Below are 17804 nucleotides of genomic sequence, written 5' to 3' on the forward strand. Positions count from 1 at the left end.
TTTGTAAACATTTCTAAATACATTAGACTCTGCTTACAGATAATATCATCACTCAGTTATTTTGATCAAAACTGACAAAGTTGATAAAATAATATAACTGACTGATAACATTTAACATTGACATATATAACCCAGGTTAGAATACATTATAAACCTTTCTTTATTGTAATCAGAATTTGATTATCATTATTTGAAGGTTAATAGACTTTTTTTTTTTTTTATCAGTCTCAGTTTGTGGCTGATAACATGTCATCATTACCAACCTTAATAAAGTTTTGTAAGCATTAAAGGTTAATCATTTTAACCCTGCAGTGGTCATAGGAAAAAATAATGTGAGCAATCATGCGGCCCATGTGAAAAGTCAATTTTTGATTTATAATTATTCTAACTTGGAAGTTATTAGATATTTTAAGTTTTAAACAAATGCTAGTTTAATTAATATAAAATAGATTTATACACTACAGAGTTTAAAAACTGAATAATTGATGTTTGCTCCCATTGGACATGAATGTCCTGTTGCCATGCATATGCTGCTAGTGTGGTGTTATTGAGCTTCTTATCAATTGTATATTTATGCTCCTTGAGTCATCACCGTAAGTTGCACATCGTGGCACCCACATAGATTAGATTAGATCCAAAACATTAATCATTTAATGGGATGGAGTATATTTCTGTGGCAGAATTATGGCCATATTGTTTTTTATCGTTCCTTAAAATTCTGAAAACTGTAGGGTTGCCACTTTGAGAATTTTATTTCATTTAAATTCAGTAAACAAATTTAATGAATTTTGTTTCATTCATTCAATACAATTTAAAAATTAGGACAATTAATTCAAATAAACTATTACTAAGGACTTTTAATGCTTACATTCTAGAAATCATTAAAAGTAACTATAGTCATGTATTTACTTTTTGATAATATAAATTCAAAGGACTTAAAAATTGATATTTTTTTATTAATAAAATTCATGTTAAGCAAACTTTACAAAAATAATCAGTAGTCATACTATCAAATAGTGGAAGCCAAATTTTCTCCCAGCCATTTCATTATCTTGTTTAGATAAGTTTAAAGAAATAAATAAACAAGTGTTACTCCATACATTTACCTTATTGAGATACAGTGGAATAAAGAAGACGGCAGTATGGCCAAGCAATTAAGATGGAAGTCTACCACTCTGGGAAACCCAGGATTGAATCCAGATGGGTTGAAAAACCCTAGGAATTTTAAATATGTTAGCCTCAACTTCATCTGTCATCATCCAACCAACCAAACCATAATGGGCATGTTTAAAAAGAAACAAAAATTTTTCCTTAATGCACACAGTGAGGAAGGAGTTATTGAAAAACAAAGTGGCATAAAGGAAAAAGCAATACTCCTTTTTTCAACATCAACTAGAGTTGATATAACAGTCTAACCTAGCCACCAAATAAAATCCTGGAGCTGAATATGCATAAAAACTTTACAAATATAAAACTAACTTATTTTGTTGAAAACAATTCATTTTTAGTCTTAACTTATTGTAATTCAGTTGTTTAGCTATTTCCATTATTAAAACAATGAATAATAAGAGCTAATTTGTAACACTACAGAGTTTTAATCAAAAATCTGCCAAACAAGCAGGCCATCTTCTTCATCAGTCAGATGGTCATAATGATTAAGACATTGACCTACCAGTCTACAAGAGGAGGAATCAAATCAAGAAAGATAAAAAATCCAAGAAATTTTTCAAAGGATGATCTTTCCCAGATATGTCTAATCTGTCCCTCATCACCCACGATGGGTCTGGAAAAAAGGTCCTCTTAGTGCCTACAAGATAAAAACAGTAAACAAAAAGCCTCCAGTCTCTGATGCACATGTCAACTGAACTAATTGTTGAATGTCGTCACAGCATACAAAGCACTCACTGACTATAATAGAAAGTAATTTTTGAGTTTGAGTGAACATTGTTTGTGACATATACCAACATCTGCATTGTCAATGACAACAACATTGATGTTATAAGAATTGTGGCCAATGTTAAAGTTGAAAAGCATGCCACAAGACGTGTTGTTCTACTGTGAAAGTGGTTCATTTGGTTCATGCAACTTCAATAAAGATGAAAGCAATGTGCTTTGTATTAAACAAAATATAATTGTTATTGAATTTATGGGACAAAGATATGATTATATTATGTATTAGCCAAACTCATTAACCATAAAATATCTATCCTTGTCTGGAGGAATGCAAATCTACTTCACATTAAAGTAGGCTCTGCATAAACTGATAACACATGCTTCGACTATTTTATTCATTTCACTGACCTTGTTAAAAATATCTATTATTATTTCATTCTGCTTATTTTATTTGAATCGTGAAATACACACACAAATCTTAAAAAAATTCTGATATATTTTTGATTAATTATGATACATAAATTTTTAAACAAATAAAAACACCTTTAATTAAAGGCCTTAATTTAACATTACATAAATATTTTAGTTATTGTAATCAAATGCATATTTTGTCTTTTGTTCAAGTGAAGCATTTGAGAATAATAACTAAAAAGGTATCTATGTTAAATTAAAACTTATTTAATTAAAAAAACATTCCTATTTGTACTTAGTAAGTTTCTGTCAAGTATTATTATGAGCCTATACTAAAGAGTCTAGGCTGAAGAAAGGAAGCGAGTGAGGAATGAGAAAGAGGAGAATTCTATATAAATTCAAATCTTTGATTTAAAAATTTACTTGACAATGTGTCCAGTATATTTATTAAATAATATTTATAAAAGACATAGTTACAGAAATGCAATTCTACTAATATAACTTGACAAATTAAATAGATATTTTAAAAATTTGTTATTCCATTTCTTATCAAGTCAATTTTAAAATCTACAAAGTATATGTTTTATAAATCAAATAAATTTCCAAGATTTCAACACTGTATTGATTTCATTTTTTTTTTTTAAAGTTTTTCATCTCTACATTACAATTTTCTTACTTAATTCATAAATTTTGTCAATTAATATTGATTTTGAAACAAAGTATTATATTCATTTAGCTAATTTGAATCTTTGATATATTGCATTTATAGAAGATTGCTCTTTTTCATTAAATTGAGAAATCTACAAATACACATTTAATATGCACTTATACAGTATACTGCTTAAGGATGGAAAAATATTCAAACTTCATATGCATGTAAATACGGAAGCATTGCTTACTTGACATAAAAGCAATCGTCGTTATTCTTGTATTATGTAGAAATGTTAATATTTACTCAATAAGTAGCATTATAACATATGTATAATGTTACTCACTATTATGAATTTTTCTTTTGTTTGGAAAATACAGTACTCAAAACATGCAACAGAGGAATATTTTAAATACTTTCTCAATTTTTAATATATTTATTTAACTTTATTTTGGTTTAAATGTATTTAAAATCAAAATAAAATGGAATGATAATTTGTGTAATATGCATAAAAAAGAATGTAAGAAAACATTTATGCATATAGATTAGATAAATTAGAATATTTAAGCAATTCAAAAAAATCAAATTATATATATATATATATATATATATTATATATATATATATACACTTTGATTCAGATAATTGTTTAATTATCCAAATCAAAGTATTATTAATATAAAGTTCAAGCAAACTGGATATATTTACTTTTGTTTTTGACTCTCTTTCACCTCATGGCACTAAAAGAGAACTAAGATTTTTGACAGAAATAAAAATTTCTTCAGAGAATATATCCTATCCAAAATTTAAAAATTTAATAAGTATTTTAAATCAGAAAGTATTAAATAGTAGAATTGTATAATACATGCCACTGAATTACATGACAATTTTTGAAAAGTAGAATCCTGTAAGATAGTTCAATGAACTTTAATCAATTATAATGCCATCTGGATCTGTCTCTCTTTCTCTAATATGATTATTAGAAAGAGAGGTCTGTATCTGTATGAAAGATCTGTTCATCACATCTATAGAGAATAAAAGGAATTAATTTTATAGATTTATTGAAGGCAAAAACCAAGTAATAAGAATGATATTGCTGCAGATCACATTGCAACTGTAATGAGATACAGATGACACTATAATTGGTTTAATCTTTATCCAACCAATTACATTATAGTACAAACTGTCTAAGGAATGCATTCTAAATGCAAATTGGAAGATTATCTGCTTATTAAATACATGCAAAAAATTTTATTAAAAAACTATAAAAAACAATTATATATTTATATATACCGTATTTTACAGACTATAAGACGCTACAAACTATAAGATGCACCTTAATTTTTAAGCAATTTTTTAAAAAAATACCTATAAGTCGCTACAGACTATAAGACGCACCTGAATTTTGGAGGCAATTTTTCGAAAAAAAAAGTGTGTCTTATAGTCCATAAAATACAGTATATTTAATTTTCAATATTGTAAAAACAAATCAACATTCTCTTATATATGTAACTATACAAAACTTTTTAAAATTAAATTTAAACAACAAAAAATATCACATTAACCTAAGGCATCTTTTTATTTTCAAAACACTAATAAATATGGTATGATGATAAATGACATACTGAAATTTATAATTTAATTATTGATAAATTGAAATTAGCAAGTTTCTATTTTAATTGGAAAAAACTTTCATGAAAAAGTTTGTACATTAAAAGTTTAAATAAAGAATTTGATATTTTATATATATTTTTTTAAATAATGACCTAAGCTGAATTTTAATAAAATTAACTAACTTCAATTACAATGTTTTAAAACTTGCAACAGATGTTTAAAGTATAATTAAATCTGAAAGGTGTTAAGTCTTATAATGACAAAAAATTTGAAAATGACAAGAGAAAAGTTAAACAAATCATACAGGTGTCAATTTACTTTAATTGTTAGGCATATAACTTAAACTAAGCATGCCTAATTACTTCAGTTTTTGTTGAAACTGGACATAGCAAATATGTACTTTTCCTTTCTCTAAGAATCCAAAGCAATAGACTATTGTAAGAAAGCTAATTCAGGCATACCTAAGTAAACTTTAAATAAATGAAACTTTTTAAATACATTATTTCATAAAAGAGTATATATTTATTGTAGTATATGCAATATTTTAAAATTTTAAAATGTGTTTATCGAAAGACTAGAGATTACATTATGATATTGAAATTGTCTCTCTTTTTTTATTTTTACTTAAAAATGAATCAAAAACTTTCAAGTGTTAATCAAATATTTTATAATTTCAAAACATCCATCCACATAATCCAAATAAATTAACTGTTGAATGAAAACAAAAATTAAAACGGTAGAGGACAAACTGAGAAAAAATGCATATCTGATGCATATAATTCACAACAGACTGAAACACAAATATGAAATAAAACTAATCAACGTCTTTTTGAAATAAATAAATTTCCAAATTATAATGAGTATGAAAATTAATAAATTTTCATACTTATGAATCATAATACCTGGCTTTGTAGGGACTTTTGGAGTTTTGATGGTTTGTGGTAGTTTATTTCCAATAACTTCAACGCATTCACATGGAAAAAAGCCAACCTAAAATATTTTTGTTTTTAATTATGTGGTCATTAATCACGAGAATTTTAATTTTAACGATTTATCATACCTCAAAACCTTTCTTTCCTCTCCACCAAGTGGATTCTTCGGGAGGTGGCATATCTATAACAGATACCATATCGCCTACCTGTAAATGAAAATATTTATTTGTGAATAAAATCAATTCAAAATAATAAACAGCTTTTGCTTATAATTAAAATATTTGCATTTTAAACTGTGTTTATTTCTTTGTGTGTGTTATATTCAATTAAAAGTTTGGACTTACTTCAAATGATATTTCATCATTTGCCTGTGCAGAATATCTTTTAACAACATAAGCTGCAGCAACAGCTGGTGTATTTATAGCAGCTTCATCAGCAACAATCAATCGATTCCCTCGATTGTCAAGCTAAAGTTGGTTCAAGCATTTTTTTCATTAAAGAATTTTTCAATTTTGATAATTTCATTTTCTTAACAAAAAAAGTAAATTAATAAAATATAATACAGGCTGTAATTTTAATAAAAAAAATATAATTTTTTTTTTATGTTTGATTAATAGATAAAAATAATTTAAACAGAAATTTACTGCAACATATATACAGAAACATTGTAAAAAGAAATTTTATAGATTAATCTTTAGTAATATATTAAGATTTTTCTACACAGAGTTATCATCAGTTCCTATAGATCTCAATAACTTTTTACAAAGATATGTTTAAAAAACTTTATTATTATTGAATTTATTGAAATTTTCAAAACTAGAGTAGTGTAGCTAGGATTCTCCGGGCCCGGTGCAGAACCGAATTTGTGGGCCCCCGAAAAAAATTTTTTGGCAGGGGTATCCTTTTTCCATAATGGTAATTGGGAACGTCCAAATGAAAACAAGTAATTTTTTCTATAAATTTCGGCTTTTGAATTTATTTATTCTGTTAAAATTCTGTTTAGATGTTCAATTTCTTTCGTTTGATGAATGATGCATTAGATATTTTTTCTTTTGTTTATGTAAACGGATTAAAATATTTTTGTGTAGTGGTTTGTATAGTGTGTAACTAGATTACAGTTGAGTTGCTGGTTTTCCTGTGTAATAGGGGCCCCAGCTCGAGCATCCAAATGCCAAATTTTGCTTTGTTCTGATTGCCGTGAAAAATTTTTCAGGTCTTTTTTTCGTGATTTTGGGGCCCCTGTGGGCCTATCATTTTCCAGGGGCCCGGTGCAGATCGCACCTACCGCACCCCCTAGTTACACCACTGAAACTAGATTATTCAATATACACATTAACCAAAGGCAGTTTTTATTATTTGTCTGTAAAGTAACAAAGAATAACCAATATATTATAAGTATGCAAAAAGTTACTTCCAATAATCTTAAGAAACACATCAAATAGTAAATATATAAATAGAAAAAAACATTAATAATTAAAATTTACAATTTACATTTTTAAGTGCAATGGCATTAAAATCAAATTTTATGCAAACTTGTAATTTTGTATAGATAATGCAAGTGATATTTTAATATTTTTACAAGAACAGCAGAGTTTAAATGGTGGATATACATATAAATGGACAGTAGACAAACAAATATCTTAATAATAATAATTTAATCATCTCTCAGCATGTCTAAGAATTTGACTGTAGAACAAAATTTAAAGAAAAATTTATAAATATTTATAAAAATTATAAGCAATACATATAATCTTTTCCAAAAATAAATGTATGAATTTGAGATATAATATACAGGACTATCCAAAGTGCCTGTCACAGTTTCATAATTTTTTGTGAGACAGTGCAACAAACATATCGTAAGTTTAGCCACTGTGTTGAATACAAAATCTTTCAGTTTCATTTCATACCACAAGTGATCCAGTACATCATATGTATTACTATCAGGTGGCAATTTTTGCAAAATGATGGAAAACAGGAGAGAGGTGTTTTGTTATTTCATTTTCATTAAAGTCAGTCATACTGAGTTTGATGAAAATCAAGTTGTCCAGTGACACTTCCACATTCAATTTCAGAAAGATTCTTCTACAGAAAATTCCATTAAAAGGTAACTTTTCTCCCGAAATTGGGCATACACACAGTTTCAAGAGAAAGTTTATCTGTGTATGGGAAAAAGAAGTAGCCATTCCTTAAGGTCAGAAATGAAAGTAGAGCAGAACAGATGAACCTTCACACAGAACCCTAGAAAATCAAGTTTGAAATTCAACAGAAAATTAGACATATTGCAACTGAGAGTGTAGAGTGTGTTACAGAAATAACTGATATTGAAGGCATATCATATCAAGCAAGCATATCATATCATCACTGCAAGCTTTAAGACCCAATGATCAATGCCAAAGAAACGTTTTGAACCAAACTACAAGCTTTGATGAATGAAAATGGTTTTTGTGACAAATTGATTTTTTGATGAAGCAATCTTTCATTTCTCAGGTAAAGTGAATAAGCACAATGTTCAAATTTGGGAGATGAAAAACCATGTGCTTACATCAAACAGAAATGTAACGCCCCCAAACTGAAGTCTTTTATGCAGTTTCAAAAAATGAAGGTGTACAGCCCATTCTTCCTTGCTGAAAACACTAACAGAACATTGTATCTGGATATGATACAAGAGCTGAGTGGCTACTACCTCAATTGTGAGAATAGCAACAATTTTATATTACAATGGAATTTCAGACTTTTTAAATCAGCATTTACCACAGTTATACTGGGTACAAAATAATCAGAAGCTCCTGTCCTGGCCACTTCAGTGTCTGAACTTAATCCTAAGTGATTATTTCCTTTAGGACTATATGAATGATCAAAATTTCGTCCCTCCTCTACCTGTGAATATCCCAGAACTGCAGGAGTAGGAGATAACTGCACTTAGAAGCATAATGGCAGATAAGCTGGATCATGTGTAGGACAAAATGGATTATTTTGTAGATGTTTGCATAATGACAAAAGGCACTCATGTAAACATTTGCAATGAATTTAATAAAGTTTTCTTTGTTATGTAAAGAAACTCTCAAAGTATGCATTCTTATCTCAATTGTGCTATATATATAGCAATTTTCTTAAAACTGCAACAATCATTCTGAATAGCCTTGCATAATTATAATTTTGCCATAAAAATCATATATAATAAAACTATTAAGATAAAATAGAAAAATGTAGAATCATGTATCAAGTTCCAAGTTTACTGACTTATGGAGTATCAAATAAAATTATAAAAATACTATAAAGTACAGGAGTCAACATCTAGAAATGCATTTTGAACAAGCAATTATTTATTCTGATATCAACAAAATGCCAGACTCCAATTTTTAATCATATTTTCAATTTATTTAATTTAAAATATACATTCTCCACCCCAAATTAGTACCATACTGTCTTGCACCTGTACATCATACTTTTCTGTTAACAATAGAATCATGCCTTCAGCTACCTAACTCCTTTCAGGGGAAAATTTTTGAATTGAAATAATATGACTTCCGGTTTGCATCAGAAGTTCATATATAGTTAATTGGGACCTCTTGTCCCTAAGCTTTCCAATATCTGGTCTTGAATTTCATTTATATAACACCATTCTTGAGATTAAGGAAAGACAGACAGACAATCAGGCAGATGGATGTACAACAGTGAAAATTTATAGGTCTACCATTTTTTTCAAATTGCTGCTCAATCAAATGCATAGAGGATCTGATAATGAGATGAGGAAGTCAAAAAAAAAAAGTTTTATCTCAGTGGTTTTCAACCTTTTTTGACCTCAGAGGCTAGCTCAGTTCTCTTTCCCTCTCATTCAGAAAATAATATTTTTGTTGAACAAGGATTGGATTATAAACTTGGAAATGATATTTAGAATTAGAAGATAATGGAATCAAAAATGTTATTTTGAGTGAACAAGTAACATTTACTTTCTTGAGGAAAATTTCTTCATTTAAAAAGAAAAGAAAAAAAAAAAAAATACAATTTTATAGAACAGAACAAAAAGCTAAAAATATCCAAAAAATTATTATAAACTAAGAAAAACTTCCACATATTTCCTAAGTTTGTAAAAAATGTATTTCATGTTATTAAATTAAATTTTAAAATACAGTGGGTGATTGATTAATGAACAGTTCAAACTGCAAACAAATTGGACAACGAACACTTTCGTGAAAGATTTTTAAGTTCGGACAACAAACACCTGACACAACAAACACGAGAAGCGACGCTGCGTTTAAGATTTGTAAAACTATTTTAATGGCATCTATACATAGTTTATGGATGGAGACTTTCACAGTTGTATACATAACCATTTTTGTACTAGTTAATTTCTGTTCTCTGAATTTTTGTAAGTGCTTTTCTGAACTTTTTATTTAAAAACCTGATAATATTATCAGGCTTAAAAAGAGTAGAGTGACAAGAACCGTGTTCAGTATAGAAACTAAGCAAGAGATAACTGCCAAGGTAGAGAGTGGATGATGTCTGATATTGTAGGTAGATGATTCAAACAGGTCTACAGTAGATACAATCTTAGCTAAGAAAGATATAATCAAAAAGACTCAAGCAGATAAAAGAGTACCGAAAATCACATCTGAGAAACAAAGATGTGCCATCCATAAAGAAATGGAGAGATTGCTTTTAGTTTGTTATTACACGTAAATAAACATAGTAAGAAAGCATATAAGTTTTATTTATTTTTTGGGTTCTCCAGAACAAATTAATCAAATTTCCACAAAAATCTATGGTAAATCAATAATTGGTTAATGAACAATTCGGATAGCAAACGTAGTCTTGAAACAAATTATGTTTGTTAACCGATCAACCACTGTAGATAAATGTTTAAAAATGAAAAAAGTCTTAGTTTTAAATTAATTAAGACTTTTAGTATGATACTTGTGGCTGATGACAAGAAACAAGTTTTTGTATATTTGGCTGAAATTTATTAAACATAAATGAAGATCTCCCGTGTTCTTAATGTCCAATGTCCAAACTGTTTCGTGCATTTGATGTCAGATGAGTGACTACTAAAACAAGATTCAACCAAATAGAAACTTGAAAATGTTATAAAAATTTTTTTTGCTTGTTCCAATGCTAAGCACTAATCCAGAAACTGATGCAATTGTTCCTAATCTTGCTTGAAGTGCTGAATTGCTCTGCAGATCACAAAACATTCTTGTAGTCCCAGATCCACATTAGCTACATTTACTCCAAATGGATCTATCATCCATTCAGAACTTCCATTTCTAGTAGATCTCAGTACTTTATTTTCATTTCATCATACAAATTTTCCTTTATGAATTATGTTTTCCTTGTTATTGGATTTTAAATCAGGGCTTTTGTAATGTGACACAATAAATTTGTATAAAATATATAAAAATTTATTTTCTACTACTTTGCAAATTAGCATGATCCCTATACAGCTCCAGTGGCCTCAATCCTTCACATTTTTTCTGTAGCCTCCCTGAAATGTTCCATGATTTCCCAAGAAAACTACTGTTTCATCTGTTAATACATGTTTAGTCCTATACTTTATACAGTGTTTCTGTAATTTTCTTACAAAGAAAACTTTCCAACCAATACCCAAAAGAAATAATGTTTCAAGACATAGTGGATGTATTTTTTTGTGAGAAAAAAGAAAATAAGGTTCATTTTCGAGTCTGGCTCCTCTAAGTGCCAAAAATTGGCCTAAAAAATAACAGCATACATTTATTCACATGTAATGCATACCTTTCCAGCTGTTAGAGTGGTGATGTAAAAATAAATCGTATTACTACATCTGTAGCATCCATGGTTCAAAGCAGTTTAGAAAATATTAAGAAATGTAATTTCTCAAGTTTCAATGTATTTTAGGTGGTTGATTTTTTACTGATTTGGAGTAATTTTTATTATAGTTGTTATAGTGGAAACATTACCTTCATAAAATGTGTGTATCTGAATGCATAAAGTATCTATTTAATTTGATGATGATTAGATTGTACACACTTTTCTATATTATAATTTTCCACAGTGTTATCTGTTCATGTCAAGGATCAATATTTCATAATCTGAATTTTCAAGTATTTATTATGAATGCCAATATTAACAACATATTAACTGTCATTTTTAATGCAGTTTTGGAATTCAAACTACAAAATTACACTGAATCATTAACTGAACAAAGGAATTCTATAATGGAAAAGTTGAATAATATCCCCATCACTTGTTATACAATTTCCTTAACTGGTAAAATTCAAATACATTTTATATAATTATCAGTAAAAATTTCAATGTAACAACTACACAAAATTAAACTGAATATTATTGAAAATCTTATATATGGTACAATCCATAAGGACTTGGCTTATAGTTCCTTGCCGGAAACAGTTTAAAACATCAGTACACAGCCACCTTCAAACCCTTGAACAACAATACTTTCCAGTGCTCACATAGCTTCTGGAAGCATTCTTGTAAGCCCTCTTTTGCAACCATCCACAATGTCTCCTATAATGTGCTTTTATCTCATTTGATGACTCAAAATGACATCAAATGATCTCAGGATATTTAAGACTAGAAGCCTATGTATATGCCATGAATTTTGAGGTCAATTTTTAGCACTTGGAGGGGTCAGACACAAAAATAAAGTTCATTTTTGTTTTTCTCAGAAACAAATATACATAACCACTCTTGACACATCACTTATTTCGTGTATAGGTTGGAAGGTTTTTCCTTGTTGGAATCATATATGTTACTGATTCTATATCTACATTTAAAAAATGATTTATCTTTTTTTCTAACTATTAACTCTTTCATAGAAGAAAAGCTATAAAAATGTTATTTTAATTTATTTTTTGTATTTTTTTTCCTTTGAACTTTTGAAAAATGACTTAAATCATACATTAAATTAACCTCATAATATAAAATAATCAACCATTCCAACTTCAGCAAAAATTCTTTAATCCTAAGAACGTTTTCAAACGCATTAAGCGTCCAACTTCAGTTACATCTTTAAATTAAATATGAAATTCGAACAAATATTAAATTCGAACAAATATTAGTAAATTAACGGTACGATAAATAAATAAATAAATAAATACATAAAAAATAAAAATAAAATGTGCTTTCCCAAGAAAACTACTGTTTCATCTGTTAATACATGTTTAGTCCTATACTTTATACAGTGTTTCTGTAATTTTCCATAATTTTTTTGCATTATAGTCTGACATAATTAGTGAAGTCTGACATAATTAAACATAACTCTGTAATTTTCTGTAAGTAAAATAAACAGGATTATCGTAATTTACAAAAATTATGCCAATATTTCATAAACAAATAAAAATAAAAATAAAACAAAAAATAAAAACTAAACAAAAAACCAACGTGCGGTTTAAACCAATCACGGATTATCGTAGTATTTCTTTACAATTGCCTTCATCTGTCATTAAAGATTCGCCAATATTAAGAACGCTGCAAAGAACCACACCCAGATCTTGGAATTAGCGGACTTGATATGTCACACATCTTTCTTTGGCTTCAAGGACAAAACTTATATACAGGGGCGAGGAGTACCGATGGGTAGCCCTATGTCTTATATACTCTGCGAATTGGTACTCCGCAAGCTAGAAAGCAGTATTCTCCCGATAGTAGGGGATGATATTTTATTATACGTGAGATACGTGGACGACATCTTTATCGTGTGGAAGGACAATCGCAACATCAAAAAGTTTATAGATTTAATGAATCAAAACCCCTATGGTTTAACTCTAGAGTTGGATCAGCAAAGTTATAACAGTGTTAATTTCTTGGATCTCACTATAACATGTATAAGAGGGGAAATCCACACGAATGTCTATCGGAAACCGACATCAGTCCCAATCGTTATCCCTAGGAACTCCGCAGACCCTGGGCATATCAAGATGGCAGTATTTCGCTCGTGGATACAGAGAGCACACACACACTGCACCGATGTTTTAGATACAATTAAAGAGCTACAATACATCCGAACAACGGCTTTGCAACATGGCTACAGAACAGAAAAAATAGATGCTCTCATCAAGAAAGACCATAACCGAACACGTGGGAGGAGTAGAAACCAACCAAGAGAAAAAGTGATCCTCGATTACATTCCTTTTCTTAAGCCGTTAGTTAAAAGGATTTCCAGGAGTAGGAATTTGCAGGTTATTTATCGACGTAATCCGACCATATACAAGCTTTTAAGGAATGATAAGATGAAGTATGAGCGTAACTCACTAACAGGAATTTATTCGATACCATTAAGGGATCATAGGTTCGATTCTAAATTAGTATATATAGGGGCAACTTTGAGAAATTTAAAAAAGAGGATTAATGAACACAAGCGATCGGTGGAAAAATCAGTTGATAGTACCGTCCTGGCCAGTTATGCTAAGCAGCAAGGCATCACGGTCTTTTGGGACCAAGCCTCTATCATCAGGTCTACTAGATCGAGACACGCAATAAAGTTTTTCGAAAAATTGGAAATCCACAGAGCGCAGAGAAGTACGCAATGCATTAATTATAGGGACGCTGATGGGCTTTCCACAGCTTGGAAATCTTTGTGCGATGATTTGGGCTAAACATAGAAGTACGATAATCCTAGAGCTGATATTGTTTTTAAATCTTTAATGACGGATGAAGGCAACTGTAAAGAAATACTACGATAATCCGTGATTGGTTTAAACCACACGTTGGTTTTTTGTTTAGTTTTTATTTTTTGTTTTATTTTTATTTTTATTTGTTTATGAAATATTGGCATAATTTTTGTAAATTACGATAATCCTGTTTATTTTATTTTATTTTATTTTATTTTTTATGTATTTATTTATTTATCGTACCGTTAATTTACATAATATTTGTTCGAATTTCATATTTAATTTAAAGATGTAACTGAAGATGGACGCTTAATGCGTTTGAAAACGTTCTTAGGATTAAAGAATTTTTGCTGAAGTTGGAATGGTTAATTATTTTATTTTATATTGTCTCTTCAGTAAGAAAATATAGTTTTATTTAACCTCATAATTTTAATATTTTTATTAACTTACCTCAAGCCAATTAAGAACAGGACCACAATTAATGAGGTTACCAGCAAGTTGAGAAAATCTTTCCAAATACTCTGCAAGTAATGTCCGCACATATTCCTGTTTTGATAAGTAATTGTTTCATTATTTAATATTTTTAAAAACAATTCAAAAATTTGAAAATGCAAAATCAAAGAATTGACACAGATAAAGAATTTCTAAATTCAAAGATTTTCTTCCTATTCTTAAATTATGTATTCCTTGTATTCCTATCTTTCATAAACTGTACACATTTCTTAATATTTAAAATTAACTATTAATAATAAAAAACAGATTTCACCTAATTATATAAAATATAAATCAACTTGGGAAAAGTGTGGCAAAAACCAGAATTTTAATGGGATGTGTGTTGCATGATGGGCAAAAGCCACATCAAAAATTTTTAAAACATCCATAAAAACTTGAAATGTTACTGATTATTATACAACAAATCTCATTATTATATTTCAATTAGTTTAAACATGATATACTATGATATGATAACTATATACCGTGTATACAGAAACAGAGATTGGGAAAATCTACAACAAATTTTCACTTAACGCTTTTAAATATATTATATGGAGTGTTGTAAATCATTGAAATTTATTGAATTATACATCATTCTACAACCTTTAATATCTTAAATTAGTCATTGATAACATATTAAATTTTTACAAAATACTTAAAACAATATTCTACATAAATAATTTTTCCACAAAGAAATATCTTTGAATTTATAACAAATGATATTCATATTAAATCGAAACTAACAAATTAAAAAATTTTAAATTTAGTTTTACTATAAAGATTTTCAAACACATTGTTAATAAGAAAAATATCTTTAAAAATCCAGCAAATAAATTTACTAATAAAAATGTTTTCGATCAGTTTAACCGATCCTCCTCACTTATGATGAAATAGAATTTGGAAATAAAATGTAAATTTAAAAATAAATGATAAATTAGAATTCTAAAATAAATACATAAATACATAACTGAAATAACATTTTTATCAGTAAATTTATTTGCTGGATTTTTAAAGGTATGCTTTCTTGTTGTCTATTTATCCAGTTGATAGAAAATATATTCACATTGTTAATGTTCGATAATACTAAATAAACAAAAATGAACTATAAATTTTTAATTAATAATGTATATTTTTAAAAAATAAAAAATTTTAAATAGTTTAAGTAAGAAACTTAAACTATCAAAATAAGTTAACATGAATTAGAAACTAAATTAAATATTGACATTCAGAAAAACATGAAATTTTCATGTAAAACCTGAACTATATAAAAAATAAACTGAAGTAACCTATTACTTTTTCATTCTTAGTTTCTGTAAAATAGTATATTTACATATAAATAGTAATCAGATCATCTTAAATCATAGACTATGTAAATATTTTACTGAAGAAAATACTCTTTTTTTATGTCAATAATATATATATATATATATATATACACACTTCCTTTGATAACAATTTAATTCATGGTTTTTCTTCATTAACTCTAATATTTATTAAATTAATAAATTTTATTATTATTGATAAGTCAATTATTATAAATGGACTTTAAAACTTATATTAAGTTCATGTACTGTAATTAAATTTTCAACCTAAAATATTGTATTAAAAATATTTATAAAATCAACTATAAAAAATTAAAATAAAATATTGAATAATAATATAGAAAAACAAAAAACTAATTAACTAACCATGCTAATTATAAAAACTAATAATTAAAATTACATTTTTTCATTGAATAATTGAAATTAACACAGTATATTTATTGATATTATATGAAGTAAATAAAATTATTTTATTACTACTTTTATGTTATTTTTAATATACTAAATTTATATTAACTTGTGAATTTTCTATATTGAACATTTTTAAAGATAAATAATAAATTAAATCATGTTTAAGAGTGAAATATAAGATTAACTTATTAAAATAAGCAAGATACCTTAAATGCTTCAAATAATTTAAATTAAATTCTTTCAAGTATAGTAAATTATTTTTAAAAAACTAATTTAATACTACTGAAATATAAAATATTAAATTTTTATTTCTTTCATTTCACAGAAACAGAAAAAAAAATTATTACAGAAAGATTTTATTCTATATAAATTCATTAAAATTATTATACTCGGTGTTATACTCAGTTTTTATTATTATACCCGGTGTTATACTTGGTTTTTATCTTGGAAATTCATAAAAAACAAAAAATTTTTCATTACAAACTACCTGTGGATATAATGTCTATTAGTAAGGTAAATTTTCATAAAATATTTATGGATATCAACAGAAACATTCTATTTAGATTTAAATTTCAATGGAATTTGCAAAATTAAATTCTTTATACGACACGCTAAAATAGAATTTTATCAAAAATTTTCAAAAGAAGAAAATTGCCTTCAGATTTACATTTGACTAAGCAATTGGCTAAAGACAATATTCTATAACATACATTTTCTTATTTTAAACGAAATATTAGATAGAATATGACATAAATTACTCCACAATTCGAAGTTAACTAATGAAATTACCAAAACTAATATCTCGATACTAACTCTAAAAAATAAAGTTAAAATAAAAATATACAAAAAGATTATATGTAATTTTTAAATATTTTATTCTCAAATATTTGTTAATCCAGCTGTTACAAAGTACATAACCATTACAATATATTGCATTCACCAGAAAACATTAGCTTTTCCTCAACTCATAGAAAAACAAAAAACATTAATATATGCATTTACACTATCTAAAAACATCAACATCATTAATACCAAAAAGTCTATAGTTATGCAGGATAGCTAGAAGCAAGTTTAAGAAAAACTAGATGTAAATAAATTTGTTGGCAGAATGTTAAGGAAAATAGAATAAATTTAATGTAAATAATTTTAAAATTCTTACAAGTATCATTTTTTTTTTACTTAAATATAAACAAATACAGTATTAAATCTTAGTTTACAGTATTAATTTTAATCTTTAAAACGTTCTAATTGCATAAGAAATCTTAAATAATTTTGCAATTTTATTTAAATGTTAAAATTTGAAAAAAATTATTATGTAAAACTGAGTTATATTCTAAAACTTCATTTAAATATTTTTGTTCTTTTAGTCAAAGCTTGTTATTCTAGAATGTAATCCTAAATTACTTGTTGTTCCTATTTCAAAAGCTTGTTCTATGTTCCATTTTATAAGCTGTTCTTTAAATTTAAAATA

The 17804-nt window shown here is 27.2% G+C and overlaps 1 protein-coding gene across 3 annotated transcripts in view; it reads right to left on the minus strand.

Annotated features, from left to right (window-relative positions):
* Positions 1 to 17804, minus strand: part of LOC136984976 (uncharacterized) — an 89574-nt gene that overhangs the window by 26927 nt on the left and 44843 nt on the right. For all 3 annotated transcript variants that reach the window (XM_067282133.1, XM_067282132.1, XM_067282134.1), the window contains 4 exons: positions 14556 to 14651; positions 5844 to 5966; positions 5628 to 5705; positions 5470 to 5557 (listed from right to left, as the gene is read on the minus strand). In XM_067282133.1, the coding sequence (XP_067138234.1) occupies positions 5470 to 5557; positions 5628 to 5705; positions 5844 to 5966; positions 14556 to 14651 (385 nt within the window). The remainder of the gene's footprint in view (positions 1 to 5469; positions 5558 to 5627; positions 5706 to 5843; positions 5967 to 14555; positions 14652 to 17804) is intronic.

Source organism: Centruroides vittatus, unplaced genomic scaffold (assembly GCF_030686945.1).
Source record: "Centruroides vittatus isolate TY-2023 unplaced genomic scaffold, ASM3068694v2 contig_941, whole genome shotgun sequence".
Taxonomy (NCBI): domain Eukaryota; kingdom Metazoa; phylum Arthropoda; class Arachnida; order Scorpiones; family Buthidae; genus Centruroides; species Centruroides vittatus.